At 36.6% G+C, this 18,254-nt stretch overlaps 1 protein-coding gene across 1 annotated transcript in view; it reads right to left on the reverse strand.

Moving 5' to 3' along the window:
* GOLGA4 (golgin A4) overlaps positions 1–18,254 on the reverse strand; it is a 104,343-nt gene that overhangs the window by 61,966 nt on the left and 24,123 nt on the right. Inside the window, exons 3-4 of the mRNA XM_078059182.1 lie at positions 12,668–12,766; positions 8,536–8,601 (exon numbers count right to left, since the gene is read on the reverse strand). Of these exons, the coding sequence (XP_077915308.1) occupies positions 8,536–8,601; positions 12,668–12,766 (165 nt within the window). The remainder of the gene's footprint in view (positions 1–8,535; positions 8,602–12,667; positions 12,767–18,254) is intronic.

Genomic DNA, 18,254 nt, shown 5'->3' on the forward strand with positions numbered 1-18,254 from the left:
CAGCTAGGCTGTCATTGAAAATAGAAGGAGAAATAAAAAGCTTCCAGGACAAACAAAAACTAAAGGAATTTGCAAACACGAAACCAGCCCTACAAGAAATATTAAAAGGGGTCCTCTAAGCAAAGAGAGAACCTAAAAGCAAAACAGACCAGAAAGGAACACAGACAATATACAGTAACAGTCACCTTACAGGCACTACAATGGCACTAAATTCATATCTTTCAATAGTTACCCTGAATGTAAATGGGCTAAATGCCCCAATCAAAAGACACAGGGTATCAGATTGGATTAAAAAACAAGACCCATCGATATGCTGTCTGCAAGAGACTCATTTTAGACCCAAAGACACCCCCAGATTGAAAGTGAGGGGGTGGAAAACCATTTACCATGCTAACGGACACCAAAAGAAAGCTGGGGTGGCAATCCTTATATCAGACAAATTAGATTTTAAACCAAAGACTGTAATAAGAGATGAGGAAGGACACTATATCCTACTTAAAGCTTTGGCCTATCCAACAAGAAGATCTAACGATTGTAAATATCTATGCCCCTAACATGGGAGCAGCCAATTATATAAGGCAGTTAATAACAAAAGCAAAGAAACACATCAACGACAATACAATAATAGTGGGGGACTTTAACACCTCCCTCACTGAAATGGACAGATCATCTAAGCAAAAGATCAACAAGGAGATAAAGACCTTAAATGACACACTGGACCGAACGGACTTCACAGACATATTCAGAACATTCCATCCCAAAGCAACAGAATACACATTCTTCTCTAGTGCCCATGGAACATTCTCCAGAATCGATCACATCCTAGGTCATAAATCAGGTCTCAACCGGTACCAAAAGATTGGGATCATTCCCTGCCTATTTTCAGACCACAATGCTTTGAAACTAGAACTCAATCACAAGAGGAAAGTCAAAAGAACTCAAATACATGGAGGCTAAAGAGCATCCTACTAAGAATGAATGGGTCAACCAGGAAATTAAAGAAGAATTAAAAAAATTCATGGAAACCAATGAAAATGAAAACACAACTGTTCAAAATCTTTGGGATGCAGCAAAGGCAGTCCTAAGAGGAAAGTATATAGCAATACAAGCCTTTCTCAAGAAACAAGAAAGGTCTCAAGTACACAACCTAACCCTACACCTAAAGGAGCTGGAGAAAGAACAGCAAATAAAGCCTAAACCCAGCAGCAGAAGAGAAATAATAAAGATCAGAGCAGAAATCAATGAAATAGAAACTAAAAGAACAGTAGAACAGATCAACGCAACTAGGAGCTGATTCTTTGAAAGAATTAACAAGATTGATAAACCCCTGGCCAGACTTATCAAGAGGAAAAGAGAAATGACCCAAATCAACAAAATCATGAATGAAAGAGGATCACAACCAACACCAAAGAAATACAAACAATTCTAAGAACATATTATGAGCAACTCTATGCCAGCAAATTAGATAACCTGGAAGAATTGGATGCATTCCTAGAGATGTATCAGCTACCAAAACTGAACCAGGAAGAAATAGAAAACCTGAACAGACCTATAACCACTAAGGAAATTGAAGCAGTCATCAAAAATCTCCCAACAAACAAAAGCCCAGGGCCAGATGGCTTCCCAGGGAATTCGACCAAACATTTAAAGAAGAATTAATACCTATTCTTCTGAAACTCTTCCAAAAAATAGAAATGGAAGGAAAATTTCCAAACTCATTTTATAAGACCACCATTACCTTGATCCCCAAACCAGACAAAGACCCCATCAAAAAGGAGAATTACAGGGGCGCCTGGGTGGCTCAGTCGTTAAGCGTCTGCCTTCAGCTCAGGTCATGATTCCAGGGTCCTGGGATCGAGCCCCGCATTGGGCTTCCTGCTCCATGGGAAGCCTGCTTCTCCCTCTCCCGCTCCCCCTGCTTGTGTTCCCTCTCTCGCTCTGTCTCTGTCAAATAAATAAAATCTTTAAAAAAAAAAAAAAAAGAAGAATTACAGACCAATATCCTTGATGAACATGGATGCAAAAATTCTCACCAAAATACTAGCCAATAGGATCCAACAGTACATTAAAAGGATTATTCACCACGACCAAGTGGGATTTATCCCTGGGCTGCAAGGTTGGTTCAACATCTGCAAATCAATCAACGTGATAAAATACATTAACAAAAGAAAGAACAAGAACCATATGATCCTCTCAACAGATACAGAAAAAGCATTTGACAAAGTACAGCATCCTTTCCTCTTGTGATTGAGTTCTAGTTTCAAAGCATTGTGGTCTGAAAATAGGCAGGGAATGATCCCAATCTTTTGGTACCGGTTGAGACCTTTTGAGCATACATACCTCAATATCATAAAAGCCATCTATGAAAAACCTACAGCAAATATCATTCTCAATGGGGAAAAACAGAGCTTTCCCCCTAAGGTCAGGAACGCGGCAGGGATGTCCACTATCACCACTGCTATTCAACATAGTATTAGAAGTCCTAGCCACAGCAATCAGACAACAAAAAGAAATCAAAGGCATCCAAATCAGCAAAGAAGAAGTCAAACTCTCACTCTTTGTAGATGATATGATATTTTATGTGGAAAACCCAAAAAAGACTCCACCCCAAAGCTGCTAGAACTCATACAGGAATTCAGTCAAGTGGCAGGATATAAAATCAATGCACAGAAATCAGTGGCATTCCTATACACCAACAACAAGACAGAAGAAAGAGAAATTAAGGAGTTGATCCCATTTACAATTAATTGCACCCAAAACCATAAGATACCTAGGAATAAATCTAACCAAAGAGGCAAAAGATCTGTACTCAGAAAACTATAAAATACTCATGAAAGAAACTGAGGAAGACACAAAGAAATGGAAAAACGTTCCATGCTCATGGATTGGAAGAACATATATGCTGAAGATGTCAATGCTACCTAGAGCAATCTACACATTCAATGCAATCCCCACCAAAATACTATCCACTTTTTTCAAAGAAATGCAACAAATAATCCTAAAATTTGTATGGAACCAGAAAAGACCCCGAATAGCCAGAGGAATGTTGAAAAAGAAAAGCAAAGCTGGTGGCATCACAATTCCGGACTTCCAGCTCTATTACAAAGCTGTCATCATCAAGACAGTATGGTACTGGCACAAAAAACAGACACATAGATCAATGGAACAGAATAGAGAGCCCAGAAATGGACCCTCAACTCTATGGTCAACTCATCTTCGACAAAGCAGGAAAGAATGTCCAATGGAAAAAAGACAGTCTCTTCAACAAATGGTGTTGGGGCAATTGGACAGCCACATGCAGAAGAATGAAACTGGACCATTTCCTTACACCACACACAAAAATAGACTCCAAATGGTTGAAAGACCTCAATGTGAGACAGGAGTCCATCAAAATCCTAAAGGAGAACACAGGCAGCAACCTCTTTGACCTCAGCTGCAGCAACTTCTTCCTAGAAACATCACCAAAGGCAAGGGAAGCAAGGGCAAAAATGAACTATTGGGACTTCATCAAGATAAAAAGCTTTTGCACAGCAAAAGAAACAGTCAACAAAACCAAAAGACAACCGACAGAATGGGAGAAGATATTTGCAAATGACATATCAGATAAAGGCCCAGTATCCAAAATCTATAAAGAACTTATCAAACTCAACACCCAAAGAACAAATGATCCAATCAAGAAATGGGCAGAAGACATGAACAGACATTTTTCCAAAGAAGACATCCAAATGCCCAACAGACACATGAAAAAGTGCTCAACATCGCTCGGGATCAGGGAAATCCAAATCAAAACCTCAATGAGATACCACCTCACACCAGTCAGAATGGCTAAAATTAACAAGTCAGGAAACGACAGATGTTGGCAGGGATGCGGAGAAAGGGCATCCCTCCTATACTGTTGGTGGGAATGCAAGCTGGTGCAACCACTCTGGAAAACAGTATGGAGGTTCCTCAAAAAGTTGAAAATAGAGCTACCATTCAATCCAGCAATTGCACTACTGGGTATTTACCCCAAAGATACAAATGTAGGTATCCGAAGGGGTACGTGCACCCCGATGTTTATAGCAGCAATGTCCACAATAGCCAAACTGTGGAAAGAGCCAAGATGTCCATCGACAGATGAATGGATAAAGAAGATGTGGTATATATATACGATGGAATATTATGCAGCCATCAAAAGGAATGAGATCTTGCCATTTGCAACAGTGTGGATAGAACTGGAGGGTGTTAAGCTGAGCGAAATAAGTCAATCAGAGAAAGACATGTATCATATGACCTCACTGATATGAGGAATTCTTAATCTCAGGAAACAAACTGAGGGTTGCTGGAGTGGGGGGTGGGGTGGGAGGGACGGGGTGGCTGGGTGATAGACATTGGGGAGGGTATGTGCTATGGTGAGCGCTGTGAATTGTACAGGACTGTTGAATCACAGATCTGTACCTCTGAAACAAATAATGCAATATATGTTAAGAAAAAAAAAAAGAAGAAGATAGCAGGAGGGGAAGAATGAAGAGGGGGAAATCGGAGGGGGAGACGAACCATGAGAGACGACTCTGAAAAACAAACTGAGGGTTCTGGGGGGGACGGGGGTGGGAGGATGGGTTAGCCTGGTGATGGGTATTAAAGAGGGCACGTTCTGCATGGAGCACTGGGTGTTATGCACAAACAATGAATCATGGAACACTACATCAAAAACTAATGTTGTAATGTATGGTGATTAACATAACAATAAAAAAATTTTTAAAAAAAGATTGCCTCTAGGAGGGAGAAGAACCATAAAGGAACTTTCTGGGGTGTTGATAATGTTCTCTATTTCTGTATGGGTTTAGCATATGGGTTTGGCATATATATTTGTTAAAACTCAGTTAATGCACACTTGAGAATTGTATATTTCATTTACATAAAATTTACCTCAAAAAAGGACACAACTCCTAGAAGAAAAGATAGGCACTAAGCTCTCTGACATCAGTCTTAGCAGTATTTTTTTGGACCAGTCTCCTCAGGCAAGAGTAACAAAAGCTAAAATAAACAAATGGGATTATATCAAACTAAAAAGCTTTTTGCACAGTGAAGGAAACCATCAACAAAACGAAAAGGCAACCTACTGAATTGGAAAAGATATTTGCAAATCATACATTTGATAAGGGATTAATATCCAAAATATATAAAGAACTTACACAATATTAAAAAAATTTTTTTAATGGGCAAGGACTTGAATAGACATTTTTCCAAAGAAGACATGCAGATGGCCAACGGGCATGTGAAAAGATGCTCACCATCATCAGGGAAATGCACACCAAAACCACAATGAGGTATCACCTCACAGTAGTCAGATTGGCTATTATCAAAAAGACAAAAAATAGCAAGTGCTGGTGAGGATGTAGAAAAAAGGGAACCCTGGCTCACTGTTGGTGGGAATGTAAACTGGCATAGCCACTATGGAAAACAGTATGGAGGTTCATCAAAAAATAGAAATTAAAAATAGAACTACCATACGATCCAGCAATTCCACTTCTGGGTACTTACCTGAAACAAAAAAATGAAAACACCAACTCAAAGAAAATATATGTATCCTTACATTTCACTGCAGCATTATTTACACTAGCCAAGATACAGAAGGAACATCTAAGTGTCCTTCAACAGATGAATGGACAAAGAAGATGTGATATATATATATATGTATTATATTTATAACAGGAATATTAAAGGAATATATATATATAAGAATATTACTTAGCCATGTAAAAAGAATGAAATCTTGCCATTTGTGACATGGATGGACCTAGACGGTATTATGCTAAATGAGATAACTCAAAGAAAGACAAATGCCATATGATTTCACTTATCTGTAGAATCTAAAAAAAAAAAAATAAAACAATACAGACTCAAAGATACAGGAAACAAACTATTGGTTGCCAGAGTGGGGAGGGGTCTGGGGAATAAGGCAAAATACATAATGAGAATTAATTAGGTAGAATCTTTCAGTTACAAAAGAAAGAAGTCAGGGGGATGTAATGTACAACATAGGGAACACAGTAATACTGTAATAACTTTGTATGGTGACAGATTCTGGTAACTAGATTAATCAGAGGGATCATTTCCTAACATATAAAAATATCAAATCACTATGATGTACACCTAGTATGAAACTAAAGGTATATTGTATGTCAATTATACTTCAATCTAAAAAAAAAATCTAGGGAGATAACTACCTTTTCGTCAGATAAATTAACTAAAGTAAATTTTCATCATGATTCATTACTATAGAACCACTAGGCTGTGTGTCCTTAGTAGCTATATACATAATTATACCACTAATTAAACCTCTGAAACTAGTCAATTCCATATCAAGGTCCTTTAAAATTTGACTTAACTTGTTTTTTTAACTTGAGAATTCTTATATATGGTATTTCCCTTTCTCTCTTCTTAAATTAATTAAAGCATTAATACTTAAGTACAAACACTGAACTCTGATTAATGATGTACATGCTAAAATATTAGGGGGAAGGATACTGTGGCCTGCAACTTACTTTGAAATGCATCAAAAACATAAAATGGATTGAGGGGCAGATAGAAGAATGTATACTGGGACAGATTTGTGATAAAGCAAGTATAGTAAAGTACCAATGATAGAATGTGGGTGGTAGGTACACAGATGCTCACTTTAAAGTTCTATTTCTCTATATGTTTGAAAATTTTCATAATATACTGTGAGGAAAAGAAAAAAGGAATAAATGCTTGTTAAATCATGATATTGTGTGCCAAAACCAACTGATTTACGTAGGATGTCTGACCCAGTAATAAGGGGATCACAGGCAGCTATGTTTACGAACTCTTGGGCTTGCTTTGTACCATCTCTTCTTCTACCTTGGTGTCAACTCTGATTTCCTGCTGCTGTCAAGATGCCCAATTATAGTAAGCATTCCACCCCCTTTAAGAATATACATTATTCCCAATTTGCTAATAACAGCCAACAACCAACTTGTCAGAAATGTGTTTAAAAATAGACTCTGAAGGGCACCTGGGTGGCTCAGTCGGTTAAGCGTCTGCCTTCGGCTCAAGTCATGATCACAGGGTCCTGGGATCGAGCCCCGCATCAGGCTCCCTGCTCAGTGGAGAGCCTGCTTCTCCCTCTCCCTCTGTGGCTCCCTCTGCAGCTCCCCCTGCTTGTGTGCTCTCTCTGTCTGTCTGTCTGTCTGTCTCTCTCTCAAATAAATAAAATCTTTTAAAAAAATGTTTGAAAAATAGACTCTGAGTAAAGGCATCTCCCTTATTAGAATCAAATGAGATCATATATGTAAAATGTTTAACAATGCCAGACACATAGTAAATAAATACTACTTTATTATTTTTTAGAAAAATAGTTGTATTTTTTAAAGAAAGTTCAAAGCCTTCAGTGGGCTTACTTCCTGAACATTATGCATGCTCATTCTTCACCTTAATTAAAACTTAAATTTCTCCTAAATGTGTTATAAAGCTGGTTATCATTCATTCTAGTTTTTGTATTCATAACAGTATTTAGTCATTCCGGACTATTCTATAAGAGAGAAAAATAGGCATTCTAAATAATATTTTTTAATAATATTCACTAAAGATTACCGGGTCTGTCCAGTACCATTGGTGCATCCAAATATTTTACCCCTACTTCATGGCGCTCATAGAAAATGATGTATTTGTAGAGGACTTTGAATTAACTAGGGAGTCTGGGCAAAGCCAGAGTCAACAAGCTCAGGGACTTGGACTACGCCTAGAACTTGACCAGCCCCCATGAAAGGAATGAGGTTCTCAGTTCACAGAATCTGTTCATGGACTTTGGGAAGCTATAATCCGTACGTTTGCTAGACAATACTTTAGAATGTTTAGTCTACATAATTTAGTTCATAAATCATTTAGCTCATAAATTGTCTACATACATGCTCCAGGTTCACAGATTAAAAATGTTTTTGCCCTACATTAGAGATTGCTGAGAATGGCCAGGTTAATGATTATATCATCATCAAAGCCAAAGTAAACAAATGTTCATCTCAGACACTGCTGCCATTATGACGTTTTTAATGAATTTTTTTCTTTCTTTTTTGGAAAGAGTAAAAAAATGTCACTTGAGCTGTACTCCCCAAATAACTTCTAAATCAAAGATAACACAAGTAAAATACTATGCATTAGAGCAAACTTTAAGAGAAATCCCATTTCCTCCATATCCCCACCTTCTAAATTAAGTAACTCAATGTCTTCAGATATAAACTGTCCATAATCTTTTACAACTATAAAGTCAGATTCCTTTTTTTCAAAATTTTTCTCTTCACTGCCATTAATTTTTTAAATGAGTAACAATGGCATGTTACATGACTGGTGTACATACATGAACTACTTTCATTTAAAACTGTTTCCAAGAAAGCATCAACCAACCTGGATCTACCATACATATTATATGAAATGTATGGACATCACTATTTCAATAGAAAGTCAGGTGCTAATAATATAGATTGACCAACACTCTGAAACGACTTGCTATTTTCTAAAACAACATCAGTAACAGACCTGAGGAGTTGTTGGTTCACTTCCATTAACACTGTCGGAAGATTTCGTGGCTTGGATAGATGCATTCTAAGAAAAACAAAGAAACATCATAAAGAAAAGAAACAAAAAGCTGAGCTTTTAAAACTGTTAAGAACAAAAACCAAGTACCAAGACCTATTAGATACATTTATCAAACAAAATTAGTTCATTTATTAGAATGTTTTCATGCAAGGCAAAACTAGTATGGTCAGTATTTAGAAAATTTATTTTGCTATAATATATGTAACTAAATAGCAAAGATTAGTATGTAGCAAAGTTTATTTTAAACTAATCACATACGTCTCCCCATTATAATGTTCCCGGTTTTGTCCCCCATGACAAAATTAACATCAGGGATTCAATTAGCAAAACTCATTCAAATAGACAACTATCCAGAAAAATGTCAAATGTTCCCTATGATAAGATAATACTCAAATTAAAGTTATTTGGGCTAAGACCTGAAACACATCTTCCTAACAAGAAATGGAAATGCCTCATTCATCTGAAACCAGCAATCTAAATGAAATTATTATGGCAATTTTCAGAAAAACTTATAATTAAAAAATCTTCCACACATGAAAGCTTTTTGTTTTGTTCTGTTAGTATGATGAATGTTCTAAGTGACACTACATCATTCTGGCATTGGTTCCATGATAATGAATGAGATTGTTCGAGATGCAAACTTCTATACTGCCTTCGTAATACACTAACCAAAATTAGAGCTATATAAATAGCTCATGATAAAATAACTTTTAAATTTTAAACAAAGCATTAGAGCAAATACTAGCCACTATGTTTCAGTAAGTTGGTAGTTAAATTAAGACATTTCCCATACATTTCCATAATGGACCAAGGAAGGGTCAAATAACTGACCTTACTTATTCTTAAATATAAGTGGAGAAGGCACTTGGCTTTGCAAGTGTTCTCAAATTTTTGAACTCTCATTAGGTATTTGATACTAAGAAATTATTAATTTTTAGGTGTGATAAATGTATTGTGTTATATATTTTTAGTCATTATCTTTTAGAAATACATACCAAAACATTCAGATGGAATAAGGTTTTGAAATTTGCTAATAATGCAACAGAGATGGAGACAGGGGAAGGGAGGTGTGCATGTGTGGGTCGGTGGTTAGAGAAGTGCAGGTGTATGATAATAAATAAGATGAGTTATTAACTGAGGATATTGGGGGACGTGAGAGAGTTCTTATACCACTATCACTACTTCCACTTTTGGTTTGGATTTTTCTCTAATAACAACTGAAATACCTTCTCCCTCTAATATAAAAAGAGTTTTGGGTGTGGAGCCTGCTTAAGACTCTCTCTCTCCCTCTCCCTTTGCTCCCCCTACCCCCTGCTTGTATGCAGACACACTCTCTCTCTCTCTTTCTTTCAGGGAAAGAAAAAAAAAAGTCATCAAATTTTATCAGTCCAAGACATTTTCCTTTGTGTTACACAGGGGAGAAAAGTTGGGGGAACATAACATTTATCTTCCTGTTCTCTGCCATTTCAAAGAATTGCAAGTTGTATATACGGCTATATTTGTGTAGCGTGATAATTAATGCTTGCTGGCCCTAAAAATATACTACACTACACACTATACAATCAAAAACATACTTTATAGAGTTTGACAAGTCTTTCAGTCCATATGTTGAAAATTAACAGTTAAATTATGGAGAAAGGAAATGAAATGGTTCCCTAAAATATTTTAAGTTAGGAGGAAGAGTGGTGAGAGAGTCCATATTCTACTCTAAATTACTTGACACATGATTGTGATCCATACAAAAAGCTATTCTATAATTGTTTGACCTATCGCCCTACCAGACAAACACAACCTAACATTTAAAAACTTTCCCTCCCTGCATATATATTTCAATATATGTATTATACAATATATCTAAATAAATGCATGGCAGTTAAAGAAAGAATTGGTCATGTTACCTTGTAAATTTAAATTACAAAACTGTATAAGCAAATTAAAGATTTTGAAACTACCTGAAATGCCTTCTTCATTTCTGCCCAGCAAATTCTCATTTACCTTTCAACTTTCAAATGCAGCTTCTTTAATGAAGCTTCATATGGCTTGCCTGAGGGCTAACACATTCCCTATACCTATATTTTCTTCTGTGAAGGTTTAATTCCTTTGTATTTCAAGCATATGTCTCCATACTAAACCATAAACTCTTGGAGGGCAGGAACCCTGTATTTTCGTCTTGGTCCCCAGGACCTAACTTCTGCCTGACTGGTGGTAGAAGTTCAGTATATGCTTGTCAAATCCTTATGCAGTTACTTCCTTCAGTATAAAAAGACTTCTGAAGTCCTTCTCCCAGAGAGAAGCTCAACACATGTCAATACTCAACTGTCACCGACACTTTCTCCTGGAGGCAATCCTAAGACAAGAGAAAAATTCTTCTACTCTAACGTGCATTTAATTTAAGAGCACACACAGGTTCCCTGCCAGATTTATCTTCAATTATGTTTTGTTCAATCTTTCAACAACTATTTATTGACCGCTGAGCACTAAGCAATTTTTAGAATTCGGGGTCATTTTTCAAAAAACTGAATTAGCTAAAAGTCAACAGCTGATGAACTCCTAAGTAGACCCTCACTAAATTTGTATTCCATTATAGGTTATGCTATGGTTTCCCTTTGTTACATGGAGAGAAATTTTTATCTGAACAAAATTTAAATAAGATTAATGAAAACTTTTAGTCTACTTAAATTATTTTTAAATAGTTAAAAAGCCTCTATCTCAAAATCATTAGCATTTTTCACAATAGAAGAGGTACTTAAGTTACTTTTATGTATATGGAAGTGGGCCTTGGAGCTCTTTTCTTTTAAGTCTCTGTTACTATTACATGAAGTATAAAGTAATATCATTTTGTGTTTTTAAAGTAAATTGGTAAGTTATCTTTAACTGGGACTCCTGTCTCCCTCTCAAACCAGTTTTGAAAATAGTGAAGTGTTACTTATAGCCAGAACGAAGGAGAGACCCTCTGCCCTAAGATCCAAGCTAGGGCGCCACTAAAACCCTCAGGTGCTTTCTTCTCTAAAACCAAGCTCAGGGTGCCTGAGTGGCTCAGAAGGTTAAGCGTCTGCCTTTGGCTCAGGTCATGATCCCAGGGTCCTGGGATTAAGCCCTATGTTGGGCTCCCTGCTCAGCGGGGAGTCTGCTTCTCCCTCTCCCTCTGCCCCCACCCCATTTGTTCTCTCTCTCTCAAATAAATAAAATCTTTTAAAAAAATTAAAAAAAAAACAAACCCAAGTTCAGAATGTAATTTAGGATTACTACTGACCATATGCAGACCAAGTTTTTACTGGCTGCATGGATTAAGTACAGAAATGTTCTAATTTCATCATAAGCTACTTAGGAAATTAAACCAGTTCTCATCATTTAGGAAAACCTTAATCCCAAGTCAGTCAGTGTCCAATGCAACAAAAAAAGCTATCCTTACTGGGCAATCAAACATCTGTAAGTTTTTAAATTTCCTATATTAAGAACTTAAGACACATATGAAAACAGTCTACTTTCTCAGAGTGAAATTATACACAAGATTCAAAATTGTATGAATTCAGTCAATTGAAAAATAATGAGATAATTACTTCCTTTCAGATGTTTAATATATAGAAAACTGGTATTCTCCCAAAATAAGATGTAATTATTTGTTACAGTAGAATCCACCTACCTGCTCAATGGTTCAATTACGGATTTACATACAATGCTTTTTTTTTTTCTTAAAATTTGAGTCACATCTCAAAATATTCTTGGCCTCCTACCAATAGTAAGACAGAGATTTCTAGTAATACATACCATTTTTAGTTAATGTGCAAACATTCCCTAGAGAGAAAATTTAGAGTTTAGACCAAGTTGAAGGTAGTCCTCACCACATTAATGAGAACAGTGTTATTTTGTCGTTGTTAGAAAGCTACCAGAAAACACACCAGCCATCAGAATTCAGCAATTCACTCTGATTTTTTAGAGCAGGGTTAGCAACAGGGCACTGAAGATGCTTTGAGAGACAGTCAGTGACAAGCAGCATGAGATTTGCTTCTAGAATTATCAAGTTACTTTGCTTCCCCACAAAGGGAATGCAGAAAGCGGTGGAAGGACTCACCACACTGTCAGTCTGTGTTTTAGGCTGTTTGGAGGAATCCAAAGCAAAAATAGTATACTCAGAGAGAAAAGCAGGCTCTGCTATCATCCCGGCTAGTAGCTGTCTCATTCAGTGTAAGAAGCAGAGGTATAAAAATAAAACAAATAATGAAAAAGAGATCACAGTAAGAGCATGCTGCAAAGTGTTCTCTCCACGCAGCATATACAACACTACAGTGGTCTTGCCCCACTGCAACTGCTACCATCTCTCCACCCACAGAAATAACAAGTTACTGGGAAGGTTAGCAATGGAGAGGAGTTGAGCCGTTTAGAAACTCAAAGCCCAACCTGAACCAACTTGCTTACTGGCATACAAACGATATATGCAACAGCCACCACTGCACACCGCATGTCTGCCAATTTGGTGTAAGAGTCTAATCCAATAAAAAACCATACATGGTAAAGAACACAAAGCCTTAATATAACAAATACTAACCATTTTTATACATTCAAAAAGACAGCATTGAAATTTATGGGGAGGACAAAACACATAAAATTTTAAATCATTTATTTTGTACTTAGAAACAAAAATAGTTTTCTCCAATATGTACAAAGGAAACTTTTGAAACTGAAATTCATATAACAAGTTTTAAGGATAAATTCTTTTATACTAATTCTTGTAATATGTATTCTCTTCTGTCCTTCAGTCTTCTTTCAGAAACTATATACACCAAAATACTAATAATCATGAATTGGATTTAGAAGAAATTATAATTAAAATGAACTTTTATATGTAAAACTGCTGAAATCTGAATAAGCTCTGTGGATGTCACACAGTTTACCAATGTCAATTCCCCCGTTTTGATAGCATACAATAGTTATACAAGACATCTTTGGAAGAAAATGGGTAAAAGGTACATAGGCCCTCCCTAAAAAAATTTTAAAACCTGTGGATCTATGATTTTTTCAAAATAAAAACTAAAAAAACTAATCCTTTACAAATATTAAAACTGCAATTAATGTATATTATGTTATAATATTATATATAAATAAAGAACTTATATCAGAAAATAAATGTTGCACAAGCTTAAGAACTTACACTTTTCATCTCAGTATGGTAGAGTTATGGATATGACTATAGAGCCTCCAGTAACTCTTCATTTGGTCCTAAAAGTTAAGTAATAGTGGTGTACTAAAATGTACTAGATGCCTGTTTGGCTCTGGGCACTCAACCTATCCAAGTTTCTACTCTTGCTGAAAATCTGAACTCTCCTGGCAACTCAGAAAGGTCATCCTTGAAATGGATGTGATTTTAAATTAAGGGCTATACAAATTCACTCTTCTTAGGCTTCCAAAATTAACATTTGAAATGAAGTCACTCTGGCCCACAACAAAATAATTTAAAATTTCACAGTAAAGAGTATATTTGAAATCTTAAGGAAAAAACACAAAAGCGGATACCCAGTATAGAAAAACATGCTGACCAAACATTTCAAAGGAAGATGCTGCCAAACAACAATTTACACTCCTGCCCCTAGCCCAAGTAAAAGCCAAGTGTATCAAAATTAGTTTCCATTGACAGCTACCTCAAAACCTAAAGAGCCTTTCTTCCCACTTGCTGTTCTTGTCATTTGCTTCTTATGCCTATGAAAATCTTACATCAGTTCCCAAATATTCTCAATCAAATTCTGTCTCAACTCTGTATCTCTCAAACTCTGTTCAAATTCTAATCGAAATCTATTAAGAACTTAAGTCACCTCTTCCGTGGTCCTTACGTGAAGCCATCAGTTGAACTAACACTGATTGAAGTTATATTATGTCTAAACATTCATGAAGATACCTAAAACTCCCATTAGATAATGTCTCTTATTCTCACATATATATATTTCTTTATCTCTATGAGTTTTTGGTGGGATTACTCTGTATTCTTTTTAAATACCCTGATTTTCCCATGAATTGGGACTTGTCTGAGTTTTATTCTATGTTTTTATATCAAATTTTTTTTCACTTCAAGGATTTCTAATTGGTTCTTTTTCATATCTACCTAATCTACTTTTGTTTTGGTCTGTTTTTCCCCCATAATTTTATTTTCTTTTTCAGAGAATTATTACTGCATGTATCTTATTAAAGATATTTGTTTTAAAGTCTTTTTAGACTACTCTATTATTTGAATTTCATCTAGGATAAATTTATATTCCAATTCCTGTTTTTATTGGCTGCCTTCCTAGCATTTGTTTTAGAATTTTCATTTACAGGTTCACTTTGAGGAAGGTATCATCTTTCTCCTTCCTTCTGCACTCATCTTTCCTTATCCAGTCAATCTGATTCCCTAGGCTCCAGTTTGAGTTTCCTGCCCTATGGCAATATAGGGGCTATCACTGACTCAGTCACAATAAGCCAATGTGAGTTTGCTTCAGTTCTTGGTCATGAGGCCTCCCTAGGGACACCAGCTTCTCATAATGGGCCACAGAGAGCTCAAGGCAGCAGTCAGCGAAAGCTTTTCTCCACCTCTTTTCTCCAGTGCTGGGAGCCCCACTTCAGCTCCTGTCTTGCAGCACTAAATCTAACTTTGGCAGCACAGAACCCTCCCAGTCCTTCTTTTTTTTTTTTTTTCATCATTAGTTTTTGATGTAGTGTTCCATGATTCATTATTTGCGTGTAACACCCAGTGCTCCTTGCAGTACGTGCCCTCTTTAATACCCATCACCAGGCTAACCCATCCCCCTACCCCCCTCCCCTCTAGAACCCTCAGTTTGTTTCTCAGAGTCCATACTCTCTCATGGTTTGTCTCCCCCTCCGATTTCCTCCCCTTCATTTTTCCCTTCCTACTATCTTCTTCTTTTTTTTTTTTATTAACATATAATGTATTATTTGTTTCAGAGGTACAGGTCTGTGATTCATCAGTTTTACACAATTCACAGCGCTCACCATAGCACATACCCTCCCCAGTGTCTATCACCCAGCCACCCCATCCCTCCCAACCCCCCATCACTCCAGCAACCCTCAGTTTGTTTCCTGAGATTAAGAATTCCTCATATCAGTGAGGTCATATGATACATGTCTTTCTCTGATTGACTTATTTCATCCTTCTTAACCAGAGTTCAAAGAGAAAATTAAGTCCTAATGACTGCCCTACGGCATCCACTAGCATTCACTGTATGTAACAAATTAGCATATCTCCTATGAATTAATGTATCTCCTAGTAGAGGCGGGTCTCTAAAAAGTTTAGTACCTTAGCAAGTGTGTATAAGTTTTGTTTCTATCTTCCTAGATACTGTTATATACAGATGTCAGCTACAACACTTACTTACTAGTAGGGGACATTAAACTCATTCTGCTTTTATTTCCAACAATGTACATTTTAAGAAGTGTTTGTCATAATATACTCTATCAAAGATCCAAGAATAAAATTGTTTACAGCATGTTGACAGCAGCAGCAGATGAGAAAATATTCATTCAGTACAGACCATGGGTAAATCATTTTTTTTTTTAAAGATTTTATTTATTTTTCAACAGAGAGAGAGAGACAGCGAGAGAGGGAACACAAGCAGGGGGAGTGGGAGAGGGAGAAGCAGGCTTTCCGCTGAGCAGGGAGCCCGATGTGGGACTCGATCCCAGGACCCTGGGATCATGACCTGAGCTGAAGGTAGACGCTTAACGACTGAGCCACCCAGGCACCCTTGGTAAATCATTTTGAATAAATTCAAGACCATTTTGTCTATATAAATATATCTACTATATATAAAGTCTCTAAACAAAAAAGTAGCAAATCAGCACAAGCTGTTAACATTCCCTTGCCCTAATCACTACTGAAAAGACCAACGGTATATAAAAATGGGAAGAAAGTTATATCGGACTAGGAAACCAGGAAGCAGCAATATGGATTCAAGGAATTTCTACTAAGTCCTAGGGCACCTGCTTAAGAAAAATAAGTCTTCAAAGATCAGCTAGCAGGGCGCCTGGGTGGCTCAGTCGGTTAAGCGTCTGCCTTCAGATCAGGTCATGATCTCTGGGTCCTGGGATCAAGCCCCACACTGGTCTCCCTGTTCAGGGGGGAGTCTGCTTTTGCCTCTCCCTCTCCCCCCTGTTCCTGCTGTCTCTCTCTCTCTCTCATGCTCTCTCTCTCTCTCAAATAAAATAAACAAAATTTTAAAGAAAGAAAGAAAGATCAGCTCACCATTCTAATTCTGAAAATGCTCAGCATACTCAACAAGTGGGGAGTCTGCTTGAGGATTCTTTCTCTCTCCTCTCCCTCTGCCCCTCCCCCAGCTCATGCTCACTCATGTGCACTCTCTCAAATAAATAAATAAATCTTAAAAAAAAAACAACAACAAACAACACTTCCCACAAAGAAAAGCCCAGGATCAGATGGCTTCACTGGCAAATTATACCAAACATCTGAATAATTACTACTAATCTTCACAAGCTCTTCCCAAAAAATATAAGCAGAGGGAATACTTCCCAACTCATTTTATAAGGCTAATATTATCCTGATACCAAAACCAGACATCACAAAAAAGAAAACCACAGACCAACATCTCATGAATATAGACACAAAAATCCACAATAAAATACTAGCAAATCAAACCCAGCAATATAAGATGTACACCATGAACAAGTGGGATTTATCCCAGGAATGCAAGGTTAGTTTAACATCCAAAAACCAATTAATATAATACACCATATCAACAGAATAAAGGACAAAACCACATGCCCATTTCAATAAACACAAAGAAAGCATTCGATAAAATTAAATACTGCTTCTAAGAATGCTCAACAAATTAGGAAAGAAAGGGAACTTTCTCAGCATAATAAAGGCAATTTACTAACTCCAACAGATAACATCATACTTAAAGACAAAAAGACTGAATACCTTCCCCCTAAGATCAGGAATGAGATAGGTATGTCTGCTTCCACCACTTCTGTTCAACACTGTACTAAAGGTCCTAGCCAGAGCAACTAGGAAGAAAATGTTATAAAAGGCAACCAGATTAAAGGAAGATATAAAACTACCTCTGTTTGCAGATAACAGGATCTTGTACATAGAAAATACTAAGTAATCTACTAAATAACTATTAGAACCTAATAAATGAGTTCTGCAAGGTTGCAGGATACAAGATCAATTGACAAAAATCAATTTTATTTCTACAGTGACAATGAGAAAACCAAAAATGAAATTAAGAAAACAATCCCGTTTACAGTAACATCCAGAAGAATAAAATACTTGAAAATAAATTTAACAAAAGTAGTACAGACCTTATATTCTGAAAAGCATACTTTTTTTAAAAAAAAAAATTAAAGAAGATCTAAATAAATGGAGGGGAAGAGGGAAAAAAGAGAGGGGAAGAAGATAAAAAGCTTCCCAACTAATAAAAACTGATAAAGACAACACAAAAAGAAAAATACAAGCCACTCCCCTTACAAACAGAGTTGGGAGACATGTATATAAAGTAACTATCAAAGTGAGTACAGCAGAATATTAATAATGCAATCTGATCAGTTGAGTTGATTTAAGGAACGAACAATTGGCTTAATATTAGGAAGCCTATTAATATAACTCATATCCTATCATTAGACCAAAAGAAAAAACTATGAGAGGGGCGCCTGGA

This window comes from Halichoerus grypus, chromosome 1, assembly GCF_964656455.1.
Source record: "Halichoerus grypus chromosome 1, mHalGry1.hap1.1, whole genome shotgun sequence".
NCBI classification, from domain to species: Eukaryota; Metazoa; Chordata; class Mammalia; order Carnivora; family Phocidae; genus Halichoerus; species Halichoerus grypus.